At 50.4% G+C, this 25,766-nt stretch overlaps 1 protein-coding gene across 6 annotated transcripts in view; it reads left to right on the top strand.

Moving 5' to 3' along the window:
- Positions 1-20,965, top strand: part of DENND1A (DENN domain containing 1A) — a 290,292-nt gene extending 269,327 nt beyond the window's left edge. For 4 of the 6 annotated variants that reach the window (XM_058159046.1, XM_058159045.1, XM_058159047.1 and 1 more), the window contains 4 exons: positions 529-617; positions 12,396-12,524; positions 15,898-16,156; positions 17,886-20,965. In XM_058159046.1, the coding sequence (XP_058015029.1) occupies positions 529-617; positions 12,396-12,524; positions 15,898-16,156; positions 17,886-19,145 (1,737 nt within the window). In that variant the 3' untranslated portion in view covers positions 19,146-20,965. The remainder of the gene's footprint in view (positions 1-528; positions 618-12,395; positions 12,525-15,897; positions 16,157-17,885) is intronic. The other 2 variants (XM_058159048.1, XM_058159049.1) reach the window with 1 other exon arrangement.
- Positions 20,966-25,766: the final 4,801 nt, after the last annotated feature.

Raw genomic sequence — 25,766 nt, 5'->3', positions numbered from 1 at the left:
TTCCTCAGAAAGATTGCTCAATGGGTTTAGCAAAGGATTGGTACCATTTCCAGAAAAGTTACGGTGAGATCTTTGATTGGGGAAGGGTCAGTGGTGGGATTCAAATAATATAACAACCGGTTCTCTGCCTTAATGATTTCTTCCAATAACCAGTTCACCAAACTGCTCAGAAAGTTAACAACCGGTTCTCCCTAAGTGGTGAGAACTGGCTGAATCCCACCACTGGGAAGGGTGCACCGTCGTTAAACAAACCCATTGCTTGTTATTTTTGTTAGTTTTGCCATAAACCTTAGTAAGTGCTGGATTTTAAAAAATAAAAATAAAATAAAATGAGGTGGTTCCATGGCTAAGACGCTGAGCTTGTCGATCAGAAAAGGTCGGCAGTTCGGGGGTTCGAATCCCTAGTATAGATCTCCTGCGTGAGCAGGGGATTGGACTAGATGACCTCCAAGGTCCCTTCCAGCTCTGTTACTGTGACTTGCTAAGCACATCAGAATCACTGGTGCATCTCCACTTGGTGTCCAATAGGTTCGGCCGCCCAGACCCCAAGTTGTGCGAAGGCCCAAAGGCAATGTCGCTGTGGATGGTCGGAGGACTTCCGTCTCCAGCCCTGAACAGTGAGTATCCGAATCGCAGATTCCTCCTTCAGAAAAGCTTGATGGAACGCGATTGCCCTCTGGTGGTAGAAACCTGGAGGCTCTTTGTCCTGTGCTTCTCGGCACTTGGTCCCTACTTTCTCCTCTGATCATCACCCTTGCAAAGTGTTGGGTTAAAAATTGAGAAGTCCTCATGCACAAATAATAATAATAATAATTATTATTATTATTATTATTTACTTTATTCATTAAATATGAAACTCAGTCAACTGAACATTCAAAAATGCTTCACAAATACCATTGACTAATGCTAATGGTTGATACAGGTTGCTGCCAGTGTCCTAGGTATCAACCAAGTACCTTCTTGAGATATATGATGTTCCAAGTAGCACATTTTTTTGCAGTTCTGCTGGTGTTATTGCAGGAAGCTGCAATTTGTTGATGTATCTTATAAAATTCTTCTTCTTCCTCTTCCTCTTCCTCTTCTCCTTCTCCTTCTCCTCCTTCTCCTTCTCCTTCTCCTTCTTCTTCCTATTATTGTTGTTGTTGTTGTTGTTGTTGTTATTATATTTTCCACCCATTGAGTCCTTTATTATTATAATTATAATAATAATAAAGGACTCAATAGGTGAATAAAAAGGCCAAATTCAGGCTAAACATCTGGCTGCGTGGCCAACCATGTTAAACGAGACAGAAAAGTTTGCCCTAATAGGCCAGGATTTGGTCTACCATACAGTTTCACGAGGCCAACTGTAGAATATTCCTGCATTTTTCTCCGTCTGGTATCCCCTTGAATTTATTCTGCTATCGGTTGTCAGCTGGATTTTTTTTTTCTCCCCTCCTTTCTGGTGTTTTGAGATGGGAGAAGAGGGCAGTTCTGGTTGAAAGATGAAAAAAGAGCGAGAAAGTTGGGAGTTACCAATTCTTGCTTGGAAAATAAGACCACTGGATGAGTCAGACTCCCCCCCGCCCCCGTGCCGTGAATTTTACTACGATCCTCGCTGTTGTAGTTCCAACCAATTCCAAACTGTCAATTGCTCCTTAAGAGAGCGCAGAGGAACAGGTGGAGAAGATTTTGGTGGAAAGCCACAAATCACGTCTCCAAACAGAATATTTGAACGTCTCATGGATAAACATGCCAGCAATTTCCTGCAAGATGACTCATTATCCTAGGCAGAAGAGGCCACCGAGAAATATATTATTCAACTGGTCCTTATTGTATTTTGGTGGGGGGAGGTGAGAAAGAAATGGTCGAAGGCGTCCGTTTCCATCAGGGACAGGATGGTGGAGAAAAGATTTAACCTGTGTGGCTGCTTTCGAGGTGGGGGGGCTTCCTCCCGGTAGCTTCGTATTTGGTGTTTCCTGGACCACCCAACGTCGGCTCTGCGGGACAAGAGGCCCCCTCCCCACCTCTCTGCAGACCTTCAGAAGGCTCCGCGTTCGTTCGTTGTCCCACCCAACAAGGGACCAGGGGAAAGTCGCCGCTGGGTTCCTCCAGCGTGAAACAAACAAGGTTGGCTCGAGGGAATGGGGTGACAAACAGAGCGTTTTCCCTTGTGGCCTTCATTTTCAGGTGAGGGAGAACTTGGGTTGTTGCCAGGGGGGTGGGGAGGGGCGGTGTTAGGCTGAGTCTCCTTGTTGGGATTCCCAGAGGACGGTCGAGGAATCCCCCCAGGGTTTGTTTTTGTTTTTGTTTTGCAAAAGAAAAACAACGCATAACGATGTCCGTTAAAACATCGAGGTGGTGAGGCGGACCTCTCGAGGGTCTTCCTCCGCACAGATTCTCAAAAAAAAAAAATCAAAACGATATACAAACACTGCATCTACAGGGACACTCCTGGGGGTGGGTTCCTGGGGGTTCGGCAGGATGCGGGCAATCCTCTAGCCCAGGGGTCTCCAACCTTAGCAATTTGAAGACTTGTGGACTTCAGCTCCCAGAAGCTGGCTGAGGAACTCTGGGAGTTGAAGTCCACAAGTCTTCAAGTTGCCAAGTGGCCAAGATTGGAGACCCCTGCTCTAGCCAAGGATCGCCGCGGTTCAGTGAACCCTCAAATGCCACCCCTGGCTGGCCACGCCCACACCCACCCTGCCCCTCCCCACCCAGGTGTCTCCACGCAGCCCGTTCATCATTTCAAGTAAGTGCAGGGGCTGCGCGGAGGGCAAAAACCGGGCCTACCGGAGGTTCTGGAAGTCCAGAAATGGGCTTGTTTCCGGCTTCCGTACAGCCTCTGGAGCCCAGGGGAAGCTGTTTTCGCCCTCCCGGAGGCTCGAAGAAAGCCTCCGGAGCCTGGGGAGGGCGAAAAAACGGGCCTCCCGCCATGGTGCAGGCAGCCAACTAGGCCACGCCCATCCAGCAACGGGGCAGCCAACCCATTGCTAAAGGATCTGAAGCCCACCTGTGAAACCCTCCCAGATCCTTGGACCATCCAAGGGTAGGATCTAGATCAGGTTTCTCTTCCTTGCCCCTCCTGAAAGGGCCCCAACTTGATTTCAGGGGACCCAAGCAGTTGCTCTGATAATATCCTGTCCCTTTTGGTCTTAGGGAGGTGTTCTGTCCTCCCTCACCTCTGTCCGAGTGATGGCTTAATTAGCCGGCACTATCAGCTCTGGCAGCAGAATAGCCAGCGTCTGCCAAGAGTCTCCGTTATCTTCCACAATGCTGGTGAGTCACCCAGGAACAAACGTCAGCTCAATCAGTGGATTTGCCTGTTACAAAGAGACACAGCAGCTGTGGGGTGTGGCTCCATGACTCAGCACTTCCTAGGCCTGCCCCACCCTTGCTTCTGTTGTTCCCTCCTCTCCTGCCTACAAAACCTAGGGTCCAGCCAGGCCTGATTGCCATCAGCTGGGTTTGCAGGCAGGCCTGGGGGGGGAAGAGTCAGGGGATGGAGGCCTCGTTATCTCTTCCACCTGGCCTGTTTCTGGCTCCTGAAGCTAAGCCAGGGAAGCCGGTGCTCCCGAGGTAAGTCCTGACGGCCCTTCCCCCTCACTGTCCAAGTCACTTTCTGGCAGCAGGCCCAGCTCGGGGGGCGCAGACACAACAGGAGGTTTCCTCTGCATGGTTGCAGTGGGAGTTTCCAGGGGCTGCTTCTCCAGAGCTTGAAAGTCCATCACCCTTTTTTTCTAGACTCCCACATGCACCTCAAACATCCTTTCCATGCTCTCTGGTTCACAGAAGTCAGCTGATGCCTTCAGAGGCCAACCTTCCTTTTTAGCCTCTGGAGAAGGTGTCCGGAGATGGGACAGAAACTCCTTGCTGTGCTCTGGTGGTGGGTCTAGAGCAGTGGTGAAATGCTACTGGTTCACACCGGTTCGGGCGAACCGGTAGTGATAAAAGCTACCAGTTCGAGCGAATCGGTACTAAAAAAAAAAAAAAAAGCTAGTGGTTCATCCCAACCGGTATTTCCGACGATCAGCTGTGCCACGCGATTTATATTCGCAGGAAATCTTTCTTTCTAGCGAATCTAAATGGCGCAGCGCAGCTGTTTCCCTCCCCCCACCCGGCCCGCTGTTCTACTTACCTTGTTAAGCCTCCTTTTTCTGCGCGAACTGTGTATGCACTGCATTTGGCGCACACTGCACATGTGCGCGCAGCATGCTTTTGGCATGCACCGCGCATGCGCGGCCAGCAAACCGGGTGGCAGTCCGCTGAGGATTTCACCACTGATCTAGAAATGTTTTGTTGGTGCAGGAAGCGTCTCTGTGCCTCTCCCTGTTGTGCCTCGTCTGCTTTCCCCGCAGCCAGGCCCGTCTTATCTGCTTCCGAATGCTGAGGAATGTCCTAGCATGCCTCCTGGCCCCAGCCCTGACTCCATGCCCAGGCAAGCCGAAGAAGAAGAAGTGCCTCCAGCCCCCAGCCCTGGCTCCATGCCCAGGCAAACGGAGCAACTAGACCCCTCCCCCACAGCATGTGAGCCTGAGGAAGGTCAATTACCAACAGCTGCAGACTGGAGTGACCCTTGCTTCAGGAGAATTGATAAGCGCCGTCAACAGAAGGAAGGGAGGGGCAGGCCTGGATAAGTGCTGAGTCATGGAGCCACACCCCATGGCCTATATAAAGGATCTGCTTTCTGGCATTCTCTGAGTCAGGCAAAGTCATGGCTTAGGACCGGGATACCTTCGAGACCGCCTTCTGCCACCGATTGCCTCCCAACGACCTGTGCGCTCCCACAGAGTGGGCCTCCTCAGGGTGCCGTCGACCAAACAATGTAGGTTGGCGGCCCCCAGGGGGAGGGCCTTCTCTGTGGCGGCACCAGCCCTGTGGAACGAGCTTCCTCCAGGATTACGACAACTACCCGACCTCCGGACCTTCAGACGTGAACTGAAGACTCTATTATTTCAGCGTGCGGGACTAGCCTAAGATAAAATGTTTTAGCATATTTTAATGGGGTTTTTATTGGTTTCTATTGTTTTAGTGATCAGGCCATGATAATATTTAGTTTTAACTGGGTCTTAATGTTTATTTATGATATTGTTTTAATATGCCTGTGAACCGCCCTGAGTCCTACGGGAGATGGTGCGGTATATAAGTTTGATTAATAAATAAAATAAATAAAAAAGTCTACCTTATCTTGCTGAAGTCACTTTCTGGTCTCCTGCCTGCCTTGAGAACTTTGCTAGGACTTTGGCAGAGCTGCAGAGGCACGCCTGATTCGGATTTCCCTGACCCGGCCGTCAGCGGAGGAGTGGGACACGACACTCCCCATCCTTCTTCAAAAGCTGCCTGTTGAGTTGCCTCCCCCCGCCGCCCCCTGCCGTTTCTTGGTGAGGAAGGACGCCGTCTCTGCACTTCTCTTGAGGTTCTCCTTGAACATTCTTCTAAGTTCTAGACCAGTGGTAGTCAACCTGGTCCCTACCGCCCACTAGTGGGCGTTCCACCTTTCATGGTGGACTGCAGGGGTTTTGTCCGATACCGAAGCACTTTCCTTTTTTTTTTATTTAATTGACTTTTTTAAAAAAAATTCATAGCATTATTTAAAAACATTTTCATAAGGTTTTCATAAAATTCCCCATGACAATTAAAATTTCTGAAAATATACTATTTGTATCGCCCGCGCATAAGTTTAGTTCGCGTTACGTAAGTGAAACTAAATGGCGCTATAGTGCGACCGCAAACAAAAGAGCCTCGCCCCAGAATAGCTCACGCATCTCCCCCCACACCACCCAGTTGTAACAGACAAGCAGAGCTGGTAGCCGGCGCCCGCCCCCAACACAATCCACAATGCGCGAGAGGCATGCACAGACGATGATACACGGTGCATTACTGTGGAACCGGTGGGCGGTTAGAAAATTTTACTACTAACAGAGATACAAAAGTGGGCGGTAGGTATAAAAAGGTTGACTACCCCTGTTCTAGACTCAAGAGCCTGAAGGATACCCCACATGCCCTGTCTCATTTCTCAGGAGGGTTTCAAGGCACGTTCCCTAGCTATAGCAAGGTTTGTCCCCAGGGTCAAGAGTTTGCAGGAAGTAGGACTCAGGTTCCTGCCTGCTTGGCTCACCCCCAGCTCCTGTTTTGGTCTCGTCTTTCTCCAGGTGGGGGCTGGCTGGACCGCGGTGCCACCTGGGTGGTCAGGCCTTAAGGGAGAGGGCGGGGCTTTGGCTTGACAGCCCAGCCCCCTTTTTCCGAGGAAGGGGACCAATTTTGGATCAGCAGATCTAAAGGTGACGGTCACCAAAGGCTACTGCTCGTACCCACCAAACGCTCACTCAGAAACAGCTCTCCTTTGCAGGAGCAGCCTTTTCCTGCCAAAAACTCTTGTCTTTGAATGCCTACCCCAACTGTTAGCCCACTATTTCTTCGCTATTTTCTCTCTGTCTCTCTCTCTCCTCTTTCTCTCTCCCTCTTTTCTCTCCCTCCCTCTCCTCTTTCTCTCCTCTTTCTCTCTCCCTCTCTCCCTCCCTCTCCTCTCTTTCTCTCTCTCTCTCCTTCCCTCTCCTCTCTCTCTCTCTCTCTCTCCTCTCTCTCTCTCTCTTTCTCTCTCTCCTTTCTCTCTTCTCTCTCCCTCCCTCTCTCTTCTCTCTCCTCTTTCTCTGCCTTTCTCTCTTCTCTCTCTCCCTCCCTCCCTTTCTCCCTCCCTCCCTCTCCTTTCTTTCTCTCTCTCTCCTCTTTCTCTCTCCCTCCCTCCCTCCCTCCCTTTCTCTCTTTCTTTCTCCTCTCTTTCTCTCTCTCTCTCCTTTTTCTCTCTTCCATCTCCCCCCCTCCCTCCCTCTCTCTCCCCTTTTCTTTCCCCCAACTCCTCCCTCTCATTTATCTGTCTTAAGTACATTTAGGTGTCAATTAAATTTGAAATATCTACATTTGTCAGCTCTTGGTTTTTGGCCAGCCAGGAGATGGCTGTGGATTTGTCCAAGCATCCTGACATATGGGGGGGGGAACAGGGTGGGGAGGGGGGTTGGAAGCCCCCGAAATGCAGATTGTCCTCATTAAAAAACCGATGCGCCGATTCTCCGAACGGGAGACAGAGCCGCCGCGGAACACATCCGCGGCTTTATGGTGCCGTGTTTCTGACATGATATTTAAAAAGGAACAGCTACGGGCTGTCACGGCTGTCAGGCGCCAGCACTAACCGGAGACACGTTAAACTAAACATTAGAAGGAGATCAGCAAGCCATCTGCACGGGAGCTTCGGGGGGAAAGACAAGGGCCGTTGCAGCCTTGCAGCCGTGCCGAGCTTCGGGTTTGACGGACAGGCTGCCGTTCCAGCCCCGGGCCCAACCACCTTTCCGCGAAGACAGCTCTTTGTGTGCCAAACATGAGCCGGTGGCGGGTGGCAGCCGCTGGGAGAGGAAGCACCGAATTGGGTTAATGAGGGAAGAGGCTCGGCTGCTTCCAGCGAAGGTGGTGGTGAGGGGAATAGACCTGGATATTTTTCAGCATGCCTCATTCCAGCTCTTCGGCAAAATTGTGGGTCTCGCCCAAATGCAAACCCCCCCGGTTCAGCAGGAATGCTTTCAGATGAACAGAGTTGGAAGGGACCCTGGAGGTCATCTAGTCCAACCCCCTCCCCGCCACCCAAGCAGGAGACCTTACGCCCCTGATGGCGAATCTATGGCCATGTGCGCGTTGCATTTTGGGGGGTTTGGGCGCACGCATGTGTGTGTTCACATGAGCGCGTGCTTTAAGCACTCAGTCTTGACAAAGTTAGCCATCACCGCCCTACGCCATTTCTGACCGATGGCAATCTAGTCTCTTCTCTTTTTTTTTTTTTACATGCCTCCTCCTCCCTCCACCCCCCACCCTCTCCCCTCCACCCCCCTTTCACCCTCCTCCCCCGGACTTCCCAGAGCAAAATACAGGGTATAACATCTAATAATCATAAGCTCAATTACGCTAACTATTCATAAACTCCGATCCCTCCCATAGAACCATAACTCCCTTTTCCCATGCACAAAACAAAAATATATACAGATACAATTATTACTTTCTATTCATTCATAAGCTATTTGATACTTTTTAGTCTGATATTTATTTTGAACATAATCAATCCACCTTCCCCATTCCAATATATATCTTTCTTGTGAGTGATCTTTCAAGTACGCTGAAATTTTTGCCATTTCCGCTAAGTTCGTTACTTTTAAAGTCCATTCTTCAATAGTAGGCAAATGTTCCTTCTTCCAATGTTGCGCCACCAATAGTCTGGCTGCTGATATTAAATTTAGAATTAATTTAGTCCCTATTGACGTACAGTCCGTGATTATACCCAAAAGAAACAGTTGCGGGGTAAACCTTATCTCCTTTTTCAAAATATTTTGCATAATCCAGTCCAGTCTCTTCTTGAAAGCTTCCAGGGATGAAGCTCTCAGAACTTCCGAAGGCAAGCTGTATGCGTTGGGTGGAGTTGTGTGTACTGGTCCTTAGCGAAAGGAGAATTAGACAACGTACAACGAGATTGGACAACCGTTTGTCTGAAATGGGATAGGGTTCCCTGCCTGAGAACAGGGGTCCTCCAACCTTAGCAACTTTAAGCCTGGTGGACTTCAACTCCCAGAATTCCCCAGCCAGCTTTGGGAGTTGAAGTCCTCCAGGCTTAAAGTTGCCAAGGTTGGAGACCCCTGGACTAGAAGACCTTCCAAGGTCCCTTCCAACTCTGTTATTCTGTTAGTCCTCGACTTACCACCGTTCAAAATCACAACGGCATTGAAAAAAGTGACTTACGACCGTGTTCCACAACCTTTCCAGCATCCCCATGATCAAAATTCGGACGCTTGCCAATTGGCTCATACTTACGACCGTCGCTGTGTCCCAATCCCGTGCTCCCCTTTTGCGAGCGAAGTCAGTGGGGAAGCCAAATTCATTTCACGACCGTGTCCTTCACTTTACAACCCCAGTGAATTCACTTAACAACCCTGGCGAGAAAAGTCTTACGTGAAAACTCACGTAAGAAATCTCTCACTTAGCAACCCGAAATGTCGTGCTCAAATGTGGTCGTAAGACGAGAACTGCCTGTAGTTGCCACTTTGTGAAGTGGTTGGGGGGTTTTCTTTTATGTTTCTTTTTTTAATGGATCGGTCGGTGCTCCTGGGAATTTGCAAACGGCAGCTCTTGAAAGAATATACCCGCATGCCAATTCGTCTTTTATCTTTGGGCCTAAAAGACAACCTCCGTTTCAAGAAGAGACTGGACTGGCGTCTGTCAGAAATGACGTAGGGCAGGGATCTCCAGCCTGGGTAACTTTAAGGCTGGCAGACTTCAACTCCCAGAATTCCTCTGGGAAAGCTGGCTGAGGAATTCTGAGCAAAGCTGGCTACTGGATTGGGAGTTGAAGTCCACCAGTCTTCCGAGTTGCCAAGGTTGAAGACCCCTGAGTTAGTGGATGTGTCACGACCGTCTAAATAGCATACCAAGAGGACCTGGTAAAGACAAGGATGTCGTGTCCCACTCCTCCGTTGACGGCTGGGTCAGGGAAATCCGAATCAGACGTGCCTCTGCAGCTCTGCCAAAGTCTTAGCAAAGTTCTCAAGGCAGGCAGGAGACCAGAAAGTGACTTCAGCAAGATATGTTAGACTTTGCCTGATTCAGAGAATGCCAGAAAGCAGGTCCTTTATATAGGCCATGGGGTGTGGCTCCATGACTCAGCACTTATTCAGGCCTGCCCCTCCCTTCCTTCTGTCGCCACCGCCTATCAATTCTTCTGAAGCGAGAGTCACTCCAGTCTGCAGCTGTTGGCAATTGACCTTCCTCAGGCTCACATGCTGTGGGGGAGGGGGAGGGGTCTAGTTGCTCCATTTGCCTGGGCATGGAGCCAGAGCTGGGGGCTGGAGGTACTTCTTCCTCCTCAGCCTGTCTGGGCATGGAGCCAGGGCTGGGGCCGGGAGGCATACTAGGACATTCCCCAGCGTTCGGAAGCAGATAAGAAGGCCCCGGCTGCGGTGAAAGCGGACGAGACACAACAAAGGACTGGGGGCGACATGGTAGTGAGTGGGAAACCTGGTTGACCTGCCACGTCTTCCAATATCTGAGGGGCTACCACAAAAAAGAGGGGGTCAACTTAAGGCTTAAAGTTGTCAAGGTTGGAGACCCCTGATGTAGGGCAGGGGTGTGTCAAACTGGATTTCTTCAAGGGCTGAATCAACACTGAAGTTCTCTGCGGGCCGGCGGGAGGAGGGCAGTGGGGAGCGGGGAGCACCCTGCCTCTCGCAGCACCCTGCCGGCCAAAATGGGGTGTGGGGGGGTCTGCATGCTGCCCCCCTATGCCTCATTTTCACCCTCGTGCAGCAGTCTGCTGACCGGTTTTGGGCTGTTTCTGGAGCTGTTTTCGGCCCATTTTTTGGCCCATTTTTTGGCCCACTCTCAGCCGCCAGGAGGCCATGGAGGATGAAAATGAGGCACGGGGCTCCCCTTGAAGAGCACTCGGAGACTCCAGTTAGTCCAGAATGCGGCTGCGCGGGTTATTGAGGGAGCAGTTCGGAGCTCCCATGTAACACCTATCTGTTGTGTCTTGTCCGCTCTCACCGCAGCCGGGGTCTTCTTTTTTTTTTTTTTTTTTTGTTTACATTTATACCCCGCCCTTCTCCGAAGACTCAGGGCGGCTTACAGTGTATAAGGCAATAGTCTCATTCTATTTGTATATTTTTACAAAGTCAACTTATTGCCCCCCCAACAATCTGGGTCCTCATTTTACCTACCTTATAAAGGATGGAAGGCTGAGTCAACCTTGGGCCGGGCTTGAACCTGCAGTAATTGCAGGCTTCTGTGTTCTTAATAACAGGCCTTACCAGGCTGAGCTATCCGGCCCCTTCTTATCTGCTTCCGAACGCTGAAGAATGTCCTAGTATGCCTCCCGGCCCCAGCCCTGGCTCCATGCCCAGACAGTCTGAAGAGGAAGAAATACCTCCAGCCCCCAGCTCTGGCTCCATGCCCAGGCAAACGGAGCAACTAGATCCCTCCCCCTCCTCCACAGCATGTGAGCCTGAGGAAGGTCTATTACCAACAGCTGCCGACTGGAGTGACCCTCGCGTCAGAAGACTTGATAGGCGGAGGCAACAGAAGGAAGGGAGGGGCAGGCCTGGATAAGTGCTGAGTCATGGAGCCACACCCCATGGCCTATATAAAGGATCTGCTTTCTGGCATTCTCTGAGTCAGGCAAAGTCTAAACATATCTTGCTGAAGTCACTTTCTGGTCTCCTGCCTGCCCTGAGGACTTTGCTAGGACTTTGGCAGAGCTGCAGAGGCACACCTGATTCGGATTTCCCTGACCCGGCCGTCAGCGGAGGAGTGGGACACGACACTATCCTGCGCAGACTGCACTGGCTACCTGTTGTTTTCCGGGTGCGCTTCAAGGTATTGGTTACCACCTTCAAAGCGCTCCATGGCTTAGGACCGGGATACCTACGGGACCGTCTACTGCCGTCTTCTATCTCCCAGCGACCGGTGCGTTCCCACAGAGAGGGACTCCTTAGGGTGCCGTCAGCCAAACAATGTCGACTGGCGGCCCCCAGGGGGAGGGCCTTCTCTGTAGGGGCTCCTACCCTGTGGAACGAGCTTCCCCCTGGACATCGACAATTGCCTGACCTTAGGACCTTTCGCCGCGAACTTAAAACCTATTTATTTCGTATTGCTGGACTGGCTTGATTTTTAAAATTTTAATTTGATTTAATGGGTTTTAAATTTCTGTAATTTTATAGGGTGTAATTATATTTTAAATTTTTGGTCAATTGAATAAGTTTTTTAAGGGTTGTTCTTAATATTGTATGTGTTTGTTTTTTGTATTTTGTTTGGTTGTTCACCGCCCTGAGTCCTTCGGGAGAAGGGCGGTATACAAATTAAATTATTATGATTATGATTATGATTATGATTATGATTATTATGATGATGATGATGATGATGATGATGATGATGATGATGATGATGATTATGATTATGATTATGATTATGATTATTACGAGAGAGAGCACACAGTCCATTTTAGCCGCCAGAGGCGTCCCTGGCACATCCTTTGGTATTTTTGAGGCTGGCCCCGCGAGCCAGATTTAAGCACCTCACTGGCCGGATCCGCATTGAGTTTGACACCCCTGGTGTAGGGTCTCCTGCTTGGGCCTCCACCCCGGGGGTGGGGGGTTGGAACTAGATGACCTACAAGGTCCCTTCCAATTCTTGTCAATCTGTTAAATCCGATGAGAGATTCTTCGGGTCAAAATCCCGAGGCTTTCCAGAGTTGGAGAGCTGAAAAATCCTTTCTCTTCGAACGTTGAACTTCTGTGCTTTGGCCTCCTTTTCCCTCCGCAGGTTTGGTCCGGCGATATATATATATATACATATATAAAATCTTTTCTCTTCCTCTTCCCTGTCTCCTTCAGCCTGGTCAAGCCCACACGCCACTATACGGTCTTCCTGTTGGAGGATTCCTCGGGCGATGAGCTTCCTCAGGAAGATGGGCCTGCCTCTGCCTTCTCTGAGAGCTTTCTCTTCTCTGCTCCTTTTGAATGGTGTCTATCTTGACTATTGCTATCGCTCGCCTGCTTCCTTGCCTTCCTCGGCGCCCTTTGCTGACCCATCAGTCTTTCCCTTGCTTTGAGGCTTCTGTGGCAAGTGTCATTTCAGTGTGCGTGCATGTTCCCCGCATTATATATCTCCCCTGGCAACAAGCAAACGCATTGTGGTTCCGAACCAAGGAGGACCGAGTTTCGCTTCTCGTCCTACGCTGGCTTGGATTGGCACTGGGTTTTCCTGCCTCTGCCTGACTCTCTTGCCCATCCTTAGCCACCCTGAAGGTGAATAGCCATCTGCAAGCAGAAAGCCACCGGGAGATAGCCATAGCCCTTAGACTTATATACCTTAGACTTATATACCTCTCTAAGCGGTTTACAGAGTCAGTCTCCTGCCCCCAACAATCTGGGTCCTCATTTTACCCACCTTGGAAGGATGGAAGACAACCTTGAGCCGGTCAGGATCGAACTGCTGGCAGTGGGCAGAGTTAGCCTTCAGTACTGCATTTTAATCACTGTGCCGCCATGGCTCGTAGGTAGGTAGGTAGGTAGGTAGGTAGGTAGGTAGGTAGGTAGATAGATAGATAGATAGATAGATAGATAGATAGATAGATAGATAGATAGATAGATAGATAGATAGATAGATAGATAGATGATAGATAGATAGATGATAGATAGATAGATAGATAGATAGATAGATAGATAGATAGATAGATAGATAGATAGATAGATAGATAGATAGATAGATAGATAGATAGATAGATAGCATGAGCAGTAGGACTTATATGCCGCCTTATAGTGCTTTATAGCCCTCTCTAAGTGGTTTACAGTCAGCCTTTTGCCCCCCAACAATCTGGGTCCTCCTTTTATCCACCTCAGAAGAATGGAAGGCTGAGTCAACCTTGAGCCTGGTGAGATTTGAACTGCCAAACTGCAGGCGGTTGGCACAGCAGAAGTAGCCTGCAGTACTGCACTCTAACCACTGCGCCACCGTGGCTCGTAGTTGGACCTGGGTGAGGCATGGAGAGGCCTGGGAAGGACCAAGGGAGAAGAAGGCAAGCCTCATCATCTGTGCCCGGAAGGGAGTCCACCCCTTCTTTGAGCGGGTAGGTTGAAGTGCGGTCAGGTTGAAGTAGGGATTTGCTCTAAGGTGGTTAGAAGCCTCTCCAGGAAAAACGGACAGCAGAGAATTCGAAACTCGTCTTGAGTATCAATGCCCATCTGGCTCTAGTAGGACACCCTGCCGGGGGTGGGCTTCAAAAATGTTAGCAAGGTGTTAAGAGTAATCTGGGTTCACAACCAAGGTTGTGGACTGTTGAGCAGAGTACCCTACGCATAAAAACGACTGAGACTGGTTGTATACAATAACAGTCACTTACAGACAAACTGGGGTTTGATATTCCTTTACTTTTAGAGAACAGGCAAAGTCATAGTCCAAAAACAATTCCAGGTCATACACATATAAAGTCAGTCAGTCAGGGATGTTACAAATATCAAGGCTTCTTATCAACGTAGACTTGCACAACAAACAAGGTCTTCTTTCAGTTCGGCAAAACACAGTTCAATTCACAACAGTCAGTATCTTGAGGAATCAGTAACTAGCCATGATCAAGCAACGAGCATAAAGCTCAAATATACAGTTGCAGCATGTCATCAGGTTACAGTGCTGAAGCGCCCCGTGTAGATTCCCCACAAGCCATCATTTAGTAGTCCTTTTATACATTGGCTACAGAGCTCAACCAATCAGGATGCTTGCATGATGCAGCACAGCCTTATAGCAATATCATGCCTTTCTACAAACATACATAGTTAGTTTTTATATTGCCTGGCCAACTAGTTAGGCAAATAACAATTTTCCTGACACAAGGGGTTCTCTGCCTGGTTGCTGGGTGGGCGTGGCCATAGTGGGCGTGACCTAGTCGGCCTCCTGCACCATGGTGGGGGGGACATTTTTGCCCTCCCTGGGCTCCGGAGGATTTCCTCAAGCCTCCAGGAGGGCAAAAATGGCCTCTCCAGGCTCTGGAGGCTGGAAATGGGCCCGTTTCTTCCCAAACTTCCAGTAGGCCTGAGTCTCCAGTAGGCCCGAGCCTCCGCACACACCCTGAACTTACCTGCACCCAAAACAGGCCATCTGGGGACTCCTGGGAGGGCAGGGGAGGGCAGGGCAGGGCCAGCCAGGACTAGGATTTGGGGGTTCTCCAAACTGCACAGAATCTTAGCTAGAGGTTTTCCCGCATCCCTGAGAATCCCCAGCAGCCCCACCCCTGCACCCTGCCCTAATGCACGTGGGAATCCAAACCATTGTGTGACTTAAGCCTCAAAACTCATTATTGTCCCAACCACATCGCCTCCTCTAACAGAAAGCACGGAGCAATTCTCTACTCGTGAACTATCCATGAGTTGAGGTGTTGGACAGAGGTGGACAAAGCTCCCCGCCCAGCTCTTTTCTACTGTCTTTATTGGTGTTTCCTTCCATCTCAAGTCTTGTTTTGAATGCCAGTCAAAAACCACCCTGGGAGATTGTGTGAGTTGGGGTGTGTGTTTTAATTGGATTTGTCTTGCACTGCCATCCCCTAACATAGGCATGAGATGTGAGTCCCAGGGTTTGAAGCCTCGTTTGCTCCCTGCTCAGTCCCGTCTTCCTCCTAACGGACCATGGTGCTCCTTCGTGGAGGAGATATTGTTTTAAGAAATTGTGGATTGCTTAAGGATTCAAGAATGCAAGATTCACCAGGGATGGTCTGTGCAGAGTCATCTCGAGCCATCTGGAGACCTTTCCTCATGGTCCTTCAGAGGCCCTGCATGACTTTCTTGCTCGGTCGGTTGTCCTCTTGGATCCAGGAAGCCCATGTCTCATTTTGGTCACATCCTTACTTCATGGCACATTGGAGAGGAATCCTTTGGACCTCCTAGGTCTTCCTCAAAGTCCTGGTGTCTCATGCTGGCTAAGATTTTCCCCTCTGTTTGCCTTGACCGCACTTCTCCTTTTGTTGCGTTGGTTTTGCTGTGAGAAAATGCATGCTTGATGTCATCCATCTCGAGCTGGGCTGTGTCTTATTTTGTGTTGAAAGCACACAAAACCCCCAGCAGGACGCTAACATAGTTTTGTGGTGTACGCAATGGAACCCTTGCTGAGCTTCCTCAAGTCTTCATTGGTGTGGCCTTTGCCAAATAGAGGACCTTGTGGCCACATTTCTGTGGGGCTATCAGGCTGTCCTTAAGAGCCTCAGCTCCCAGCTGGGAGATAATGTGGAGTTGTCACTCATCGCACATCCATCAGCTCCTTCTGGCTTTCTGTGACCATGAAGGATTTGGGTAGATTTCTCCAGAGGGATCCTGTCCCCTGAACAACCAATTGTTTTCCTTCTGACAGGCCTCAGCCGTATCGAGCACTGAAGGAATCCGACAGTGGCGACGGAGAAGAAGGCATCAGTCCCGAGAGATTCCAAGATGACAACCAGGTTGACCCAACCACCCCAGAAAGCCCTGCAGATATCAGTCTTCTGGAGGACATTTTTACAGGACTGGAGGTGGCAACACAACCACAACCGCTCAGCCAAGCCAGGAGTTTAGAAGATCTGAGGATTTCCAAAGAGGAAGTAGAAGACCAACAATGCTCCTTTGATTATCAGGTATGGGACTTGAGTGGGTGGGGATGGCTGAAAATATCTGAGCTGCTGCTACAGATGGTCCTTGACTTCCAACCATAATTGGAACTGGATTTCTGGTTGTAAGTTGTGGAGGCCCCCACGTTTTTACGATTTTCCATAAAACACTTGTTCCATGTCCTTCTTAATTCTCAAGGGTCATTAAGTCACTGGTTGTAAATTGGGGATTATCTGTAGCGGTGGGATTTAGAGAGGGGCATATTTGCTGATGAGAAAGCCAGATGGACGAGATAAGGTGCGGCGATAGCGTGGGAAGTCGTGAAGAACTTACAAGGGGCATCTTGAAGTCTCGATAGGGCAGGAGACCAACCAAAGGAGGAGAATCTAAGGGTGATTCCAGGAACAATTTCCCCACATGGATTTTGAGGAAATGGGAGGAAGGTCCCCCAGTTGGCACAAAAGGAACAATGGTTCCTCCTAGTGCAGGGGTGTCAAACTCAATACCAGGGGCCCAGATCTGGCCCATGGGGTGCTTAAATCTGACCTGTGGTGCCTGCCTGGAAATATCAAAGGACCAGCCCATTTTTGGCCTCCCCAGCCTCTAGCAGCACTCTGGCGGTCAAAAATGGGCCCCAGGGAGCCACCACGGGCCCCCCGCATGCAGGTGATGCATGTGGCACTGCCAGGTGAAAACGGGCCACACAGAGGCACCGTGGAGTGACCACGCAGCCCATTTTCGGTCTCCCCAGCCTCCAGCAGCACTGCCAGGCGAGAATGGGCTGCACGGAGGCACCACAGGGCCCCTGCGTGGAGGTACGGAGGTGCCCCTGCAGGGCCTGTTTTTGGCTTCCCTGGCCTCCAGCAGCACTGCCAGCTGAAAACGGGCCATGCGGAGGGCCTTCAGGACCTCCATTCAGCCCATTTTCAGCCCCCCTGGCTTCCAGCAGCACTCAGCTGATCGAAAACGTTTTTGGCCGACAGAGTGCTGCAGGATGCATCTGTCCCATCTCACACACACACCCGCTCCCCGCCTCTGCCAGCCCGGAAAGGGAACTCCAATGCTAATCCGGCCCTCGAAGAAATCCAGTTTGACACCCCTTCCATAGTGGGAGGTAGTGTCGTGTCCCACTCCCCCTCCGACGACCGGGTCTAAGAAGTCCGTATCAAGTGTGGCCACGAAGCCTCTGCAGCTTTGCCAAATTCCTTTCAGATTTCTCAGGGCAGGCAAGAATCCAAGTTGTGACTTCAGCAAACTAAATGAGACTTTGCTTGACTCAAAGTTGCTTGACTCAAGCTGGTCCTTTATATAGGCCATGGGGTGTGGCTCCATGACTCAGCACTTATCCAGGCCTGCCCCTCCCTTCCTTCTGCTGATGTCACCTCTCAGATCTCTGGAAGCAGGGATCCTCCCACTGTGAATTCTCTTCAGCTGGCTCTGCTGTTGGTAATTCCAGCACGTGGCTGGCTCCCTGCTCATACGCTGTAGGAGTGAGGTTTGTTTGTTCATTCCTGACATCCTGTCCGGGCATGGGGCCAGGGCTGGGGGCTGGAGGCATGACAGGCCATTCATCTTCATTATCAGACTCAGAATCTGATAGCAGGCCCGGGAGGGGATGGGAGGGGCCCGGCTGAGGAGAGGAGGGAGGACGAGACACAACAGGTAGTCTCAGATCTGGAGAGTCAGTTAGAAAGGAGAAGAACAGCCCACAAGGTTTGGAGAAAGACACCCCATGATTTTTCTGTTCTCCGACAGCGGATGGACCTTGGTTTTGCTGAGAAGAGCTGGACCACCCCAGGGATGAAGCTTTCTCACCCTTATAAGCAGTTCTGGGGCCTAGGCCATGACGACATGGCCCTTTCTACGAAGTACTCCCCCAAATCTCCAGAGAGACCACTGAGAAACGTCCCTCCTGTCCCGAGGAGACCTCAAAGCAGAGACGCCATTCTGGACCTTCCCGAGAAGGATGTTGGGAGTTCTCCTGCTGCCCAAGGAAATATCACCATCCCGCGGCCACAGGGAAGGAAAACCCCAGAGCTGGGCATTGTCCCACCGCCTCCTCCACCCCGGCTGTCCAAGCAGCAGGCACCCGCAGAAGCTGCCCCTTGCCTTGCTGGGCCTGGCAACCTGACCTCGGAGCTTCTGCAGGAGACCTTTGCAAGCAGAAACGTCCCTCTGGACCGGCAATTGGCTGGTTTTGCTCCTCACCAAGTCCAGCATTCATCCGCTGCTGTCACTGAAGGAGAGCTGCTCCAACCAGTCAAGGTCAACGCAGAGGGCAAGAGTGGAGACAGTGACTCTCTCCTTGCCCTTCTGGATCCACTGAAGTCAGGAGAAGGTCAAGATGCCCGCTTTCTATCAGGCTCCAGAAGCCAGCTGGGTTCCACATCTCCCAGCCCTGCCGGCAGCTTCCCATCCACAGGAGAAGACCTCATGCCCTCTACATCAGCACCCTTTCGTCAACTTCTGGGATACCCTCCCTCGGTGACGCCGTTTGGGCAGCCATCTCTCAACCCCTTCGTACAGGCCGTGCCAACGCCACTGCCACTCACCCTGGTCAGGCCCCCGGGCGGCCCATTTGCTCCCTCGTTGGGCCACGCTTACAGTTCCAGCTACATCACATCCAACTCCAGCTTCTTCCAGCCCCAGAGGCCTCCCCTCAACCCGCTGACCCTCTCCATGCCGAACCTCTTTGCCAAGTCTCCTTCAGCCCCACCGCCGGCTCAGGCTCCTTCCCAGAGCAGTGTCCTTCGACCGACGCAGCCCTGTGGCCCTTCTAAGATCCGGACATTGCCTCTTACTCATTCTGCGGTCAAGACAAGGCTGGTCGCGAGGCCCAGCAACCTCCCGCTCCTTCCCCCCAAGACCAAGGCTGGAGAACCTGCCTTGTGTCCTTCTAAGACTCAGCTGACTAAAGACCCCTTTGAAGACTTGTTAAATAAAACCAAGCAGGAAGTGTCAGTCACGCCCGGTAAAGTCGAGCAGTTAAGAAAGCAATGGGAAACGTTCGAGTGAGTCCAGTTGGCGTCCAAGTCTGCTGTGTGTTGGGTCAATATAAAGAACAGTATTTCCCCAAACAAAGAAGGTCAACCGGCTGGCACAGCTTCCTCCATATTAGGAGGCAGACCTGGCTAAGCCCTGAATAGGAACAAGGAGACTCCCCCCATCTTCACCTTTTCGCCCAACACTGTCTTCGAAAAGGTGATCTGGGCTCCTTGACGTTCTTCCAACTTTTCCTCAAGATAAGTAGACCATTGATAAGGTCAATCCTGATATCTTCTTGGCCAACCTTGCATCCCCATAATCATGTCCCTGTCACATTCCCAGGTGAGCACATACCTCCATACCAGATGACATTTTGAGCCTAGATGCCCAAGCCATGTTGATCACAATCTGAACCTTTTCCGTTCATTTTGTGGTACCTTCTCTGACGTACGTTTAGCCGGCATGGGTTCAAAGCCCCGTACTGTCCTCCAACTCCCTTTTTGGTCCCTCCGATCACTGCGCACAACAGTCCCCTTTGTTAAGGCACCCCTTTCACGCCCCGGTTTTAGTGTTCACGGGGTAGCACACCACACCACACCACATTTTTCAGGGAAGCAATGACACGTCTTTTTGTACCTATCCACAAATTGGCACTACCAGCAATCGTTAACTTTTTTTTTTTAGAGCAAGACACGCGATCGTGGTGTCCCCAAGTCACCGTGCTGACGTTACATGAACATGTATGTGTCTAGTTATCAAAGTGTTACACGGCAGCTTCCTTCCCCAGCCTGACGGGAGGATGATGGTCTTTGCAATATCCTGGTCTAGTATGAAAGGTGTGGATGGACTGCAGCATCCATCTGCTGCATGATGGAAGAGGGATGATGGTGGTGTCGGTAGGATGGCGTTGATAGACACAATTTGTTAAAATGACTTTCAGCCCTGGTTGTGGACTAATTGGCTTTGGTCTTCATAACCTGAAACCCAGAAGACTTCTTCCTGCTTGGTCTTATTTCTCAACTCCTGTTGAAGACCGAAGTTTTCCATCTAGGATGTTCTGGGAGATAAAAGGACCACCACATCTCAAAATTCAGACCTGCTCAAGGACCTCTTGGTACACCTGCCTCTCTTTCGTTTCCTCACTTAAACTTGGGGGGGTTTAAAAAAAAACAACCTGGGCAGTTTGTTGTTATTTTAATCACTTGTTGTGTGGGAATTAGGCTAGCCAATTGTCTATGTCCACAAGAAGTCACTGTGTACAAAACGTGAGACGTCACTCTTCAACGCTATTTCTTTGGCTTTCCGATGGGTTTCCCTTCCGTTTCTATCACCCTTTTGAGATTTTCCTACCAGCTGAAGAGTTAATTTGGTTTCCATCTCTACACCGAAGCCTGTAGATCCCAAGAAAATGGTTGATTTCCTCCAAACAATGGGGACACCCACCTGTAGATCTTCTGTTGACCTCGTGACACCTCTGTCCAAAACCGCTGCATTTGACAAAGCTCTTCCGTGTTTTGTATGGTCACTTTTCCTGGGGGGTGGGGGAAGGAATATGTTTTTGATATTACCTACTTCTGGATAGTAAAATATTTAAAGCCCATCCAACGGGCCAGAGTGTTGGTTTGCTGCTTCAAAGTTTGGTGCATGGAATGGGAATAGAGTACCGATCTTCAGGCTGTGTATGTGGTTGACCATCTGGGCTGGGCTGGTGTTAGATCAGTCCAGGGGTGGGATTCAGCCGGTTTAGACCGATTCGGACGAACCGGATACTAATTTTTCACCTAGTTTAACAAATCGGTAGTTGTAAGGACTGGCTGACCCCGCCCACTCCGCCCTCCCAGGAGTCTCCACGCAGCCCATTTTGGATGCCAGGTAAGTGCAGGGAGGGCGAAAAACAGACCTCCCGGAAGTTCCAGCAGTCTGGAAACGGGCCCGTTTCTGGCCTCCGGAGCGCGGGGGAGGCCATTTTCACCCTCCTGGAGGCTCAAGAAAAGTCTCTGGAGCCTGGGGAGGGCGAAAAACGGAACTCCCGGAAGTTCCGGAAGTCCAGAAACGGACTCGTTCCTGGCCTCCGGAGCCTGGGGGAGGCCATTTTCACCCTCCTGGAGGCTCAAGAAAAGCCTCCAGAGTCTGGGGAGGGTGAAAAATGGGCCTCGCAGAAGTTCCAGCAATCCGGAAACAGGTCCGTTTCTAGCCTCCAGAAGTCCTCCGAAACCCAGGGGAGGCCGTTTTTGCCCTCCCAGAGGCTTGAGGAAAACCTCCGGAGCCTTGGGAGGGTGAAAAGCCCCCTCCCCACCCATCATGGTGGAGAAGGCCAAGCAAGCCACGCCCACCATGGCGACGCTCACCCAGCAACCAGGCAGAGAACTGGTTGCTAAAATTTTTGAACCCCACCCCTGGATCAGTCCAACCTCATGTTCCCTCCACAAAGGTGTAATTTAGAACAGCGGTCACCAACGGGTGGTCCATGGACCACTGGTGGTCCACAAGAAAATGTTGGTGGTCCCCAGAAAAATGATTTGCATTTTTAGAGCAAGACACGCGATCGTGGTGTCCCCAAATCACCGTGCTGACGTTACATGAACATGTATGTGTCTAGTTATCGAAGTGTTACTCGGCAGCTTCCTTCCCCAGCCTGATGGGAGGATGATGGTCTCTGCAATATCCTGGTCTAGTATGAAAGGTGTGGATGGACTGCAGCATCCATCTGCTGCATGATGGAAGAGGGATGATGGTGGTGTCGGTAGGATGGCGTTGATAGACACAATTTGTTAAAATGACTTTCAGCCCTGGTTGTGGACTAATTGGCTTTGGTCTTCATAACCTGAAACCCAGAAGACTTCTTCCTGCTTGGTCTTATTTCTCAACTCCTGTTGAAGACCGAAGTTTTCCATCTAGGATGTTCTGGGAGATAAAAGGACCACCACATCTCAAAATTCAGACCTGCTCAAGGACCTCTTGGTACACCTGCCTCTCTTTCGTTTCCTCACTTAAACTTGGGGGGGTTTAAAAAAAAACAACCTGGGCAGTTTGTTGTTATTTTAATCACTTGTTGTGTGGGAATTAGGCTAGCCAATTGTCTATGTCCACAAGAAGTCACTGTGTACAAAACGTGAGACGTCACTCTTCAACGCTATTTCTTTGGCTTTCCGATGGGTTTCCCTTCCGTTTCTATCACCCTTTTGAGATTTTCCTACCAGCTGAAGAGTTAATTTGGTTTCCATCTCTACACCGAAGCCTGTAGATCCCAAGAAAATGGTTGATTTCCTCCAAACAATGGGGACACCCACCTGTAGATCTTCTGTTGACCTCGTGACACCTCTGTCCAAAACCGCTGCATTTGACAAAGCTCTTCCGTGTTTTGTATGGTCACTTTTCCTGGGGGGTGGGGGAAGGAATATGTTTTTGATATTACCTACTTCTGGATAGTAAAATATTTAAAGCCCATCCAACGGGCCAGAGTGTTGGTTTGCTGCTTCAAAGTTTGGTGCATGGAATGGGAATAGAGTACCGATCTTCAGGCTGTGTATGTGGTTGACCACCTGGGCTGGGCTGGTGTTAGATCAGTCCAGGGGTGGGATTCAGCCGGTTTAGACCGATTCGGACGAACCGGATACTAATTTTTCACCTAGTTTAACAAATCGGTAGTTGTAAGGACTGGCTGACCCCGCCCACTCCGCCCTCCCAGGAGTCTCCACGCAGCCCATTTTGGATGCCAGGTAAGTGCAGGGAGGGCGAAAAACAGACCTCCCGGAAGTTCCAGCAGTCTGGAAACGGGCCCGTTTCTGGCCTCCGGAGCCCGGGGGAGGCCATTTTCATCCTCCTGGAGACTCCAGAAAAGCCTCTGGAGCCTGGGGAGGGCGAAAAACGGAACTCCCGGAAGTTCCGGAAGTCCAGTAACGGACTCGTTCCTGGCCTCCGGAGCCTGGGGGAGGCCATTTTCACCCTCCCAGAGGCTCAAGGAAAACCTCCAGAGTCTGGGGAGGGTGAAAAATGGGCCTCGCAGAAGTTCCAGCAATCCGGAAACAGGTCCGTTTCTAGCCTCCAGAAGTCCTCCGAAACCCAGGAGAGGCTGTTTTCGCCCTCCCAGAGGCTTGAAGAAAGCCTCCGGAGCCTTGGGAGGGTGAAAAGCCCCCACCCCACCCGTCATGGTGCAAAAGGCCAAGCAAGCCACGCCCACCATGGCCACGCCCACCCAGCAACCAGGCAGAGAACCGGTTGCTAAAATTTTTGAACCCCACCCCTGGATCAGTCCAACCTCATGTTCCCTCCACAAAGGTGTAATTTAGAACAGCGGTCACCAACGGGTGGTCCATGGACCACTGGTGGTCCACAAGAAAATGTTGGTGGTCCCCAGAAAAATGATTTGCATTTTTTATATTGCACGAAATCAGGGGTCCTCAAACTACGGACCCTGGAACAGATACGTGCAATGAACGTTTGTGTTGCTGCAGAGAGTCTCCCCCTTTGGGGTCTTTTTGTGTGGGTCGGAAGGGGGCAGAAATTCCGACTTGGGGTCTGCTTCAGCCTCCTGGTGTGGGGCTTTGGGGGAAGGCTGGGGGGAAGCGCCGCTGGTGAGAAGGAGCTGGAGGGCCTCATTCCAGTGGGACTGCATCATGTCCTGGAACTGGCTGACCATCTCAGCCCACTGAGCCTCCAGGCGCCGGTCCCTGGCCTTGCACTCCCGCAGGTCTTCCCTCTGCTTGGAAAGCCTATGCTCCTAGTCCTCAGTGAGGTGCTTCTGCTGAGCCTCCTTCTCAGACAGATCCAATTTGAACTGAGCTGTTTTGCCAACTCTTTCTTGTAGTGGCTGCTTAGCTCCAGCAACTGCTTCCCGTTGGGGCCGTAAGAAGCCCAGGCAGGCAGGTGAGGAGTAGCGAGTAGAGGCTGGCAAGGCGCCCCTCAAAATGAGTGACATCCGGTTGGCCACGCCCACCCAGTTACATGACCACCTTGCCACACCCACACAGCCGGTCATTTGGCAGATCATATTAGTGGTTCGTGGGATTTAAAATTATGAATTTAGTGGTCCCTGAGGTCCGAAAGGTTGGTGACCCCAATTTATAACAAAGGATGCTGCTTTAGAATATAGCAGAGATGTAAATATGGCCGGCTGTTTGCTGGGATAACCCATAATCTCCTAGGTACAAGTATTTTACAACTTGTAAACAATCTATGCATCTCTCAGGTGAGAGGAAGCCAGGTGCGCCTGAGAGAAGAGCTGGGAGAAACTCAACACATTAAAAACTACTTCGACATCAGAAGCACCTTGTATCTAGTAAGGCAGTGGTTCTCAACCTGTGGGTCGGGACCCCATTGGGGGTCGAATGATGATTTGCCAGGGGTCGCCTAAGACCATCGGAAATATGGGAAGTATACTTGCGAGTCGAAGAATCGCGCTCCAATGGTTAACTCCACAAGCCAGCTGCAGGCTCTTCAAATCGCTAGCTGAATTCGGCTTCAGATGCAATGAATTAAAAAAAAAAGAAATCTTTGCTCTGATGTCTCCCTCTCAAGCCAGCTGCAATCACTCCCAATCGCTAGCCTAATCTGGCTTCAGGCTCGATAAACTTAATAGGGGAGGAGTCTCCACTTTGCCTCCGTCCTCAAGGCAATCGCAAGCAGTTCAGATCGCTAGCCAATACGGCTTCAGGCGCGATAAATTCAAAACGAAAATAATTTTATGGTTGGGGTCGCCACATCGTGGGGAATTGTATTAAAGGGGTCGCCACATCGTGGGGAATTGTATTAAAGGGGTCGCAGCACTATAAAGGTTGAGAACCACTGTAGTAACAGATCTTGGAGTCCTAGTGGACAACCATTTAAATATGAGCCAGCCGTGTGCAGCAGCTGCCAAAAAAGCCAACACAGTTCTAGGCTGCATAAACAGAGGGATAGAATCAAGATCACGTGAAGTGTTAATACTACTTTATAAGGCCACACTTGGAATATTGCATTCAGTTTTGGTCGCCACAATGTAAAAAGGATGTGGAGACTCTAGAAAGAGTGCAGAGAAGAGCAACAAAGATGATTAGGGGACTGGAGGCTAAAACATATGAAGAACGGTTGCAGGAACTCGGTATGCCTAGTTTAATGAAAAGAAGGACTAGGGGAGACATGATAGCAGTGTTCCAATATCTCAGGGGCTGCCACAAAGAAGAGGGAGTCAAGCTATTCTCCAAAGCACCTGAGGGTAGAACAAGAAGCAATGGGTGGAAACTAATCAAGGAGAGAAGCAACTTAGAACTAAGGAGAAATTTCCTGACAGAACAATCAATAAGTGGAACAACTTGCCTCCAGAAGTTGTGAATGCTCCAACACTGGATTTTTTTAAGAAGAGGTTGGATAACCATTTGTCTGAAATGGTGTAGGGTTTCCTGCCTGGGCAGGGGGTTGGACTAGAAGACCTCCAAGGTCCCTTCCAACTCTGTTATTATTATTATTATAGTAAGTCCCTCATGACCACCAACAGCAACCATATCCTTTTGGATAAATAAACTGCAGGTAGTCCTCAATTTACAACAGTTTGTTTAGCGACCGTTCAAAGTCACAACAGCACTGAAAAAAGGTGCTTTTTTCCCCCCAAGAGGCAAGTGGACTGTCTGGTTTTTGTTTCCTTTTGAAGACGTTTCGCTTCTCATCCAAGAAGCT

Source organism: Ahaetulla prasina, chromosome 16, assembly GCF_028640845.1.
Source record: "Ahaetulla prasina isolate Xishuangbanna chromosome 16, ASM2864084v1, whole genome shotgun sequence".
Classification (NCBI taxonomy): domain Eukaryota; kingdom Metazoa; phylum Chordata; class Lepidosauria; order Squamata; family Colubridae; genus Ahaetulla; species Ahaetulla prasina.
This window is presented reverse-complemented; position numbering and strand designations above follow the sequence as displayed.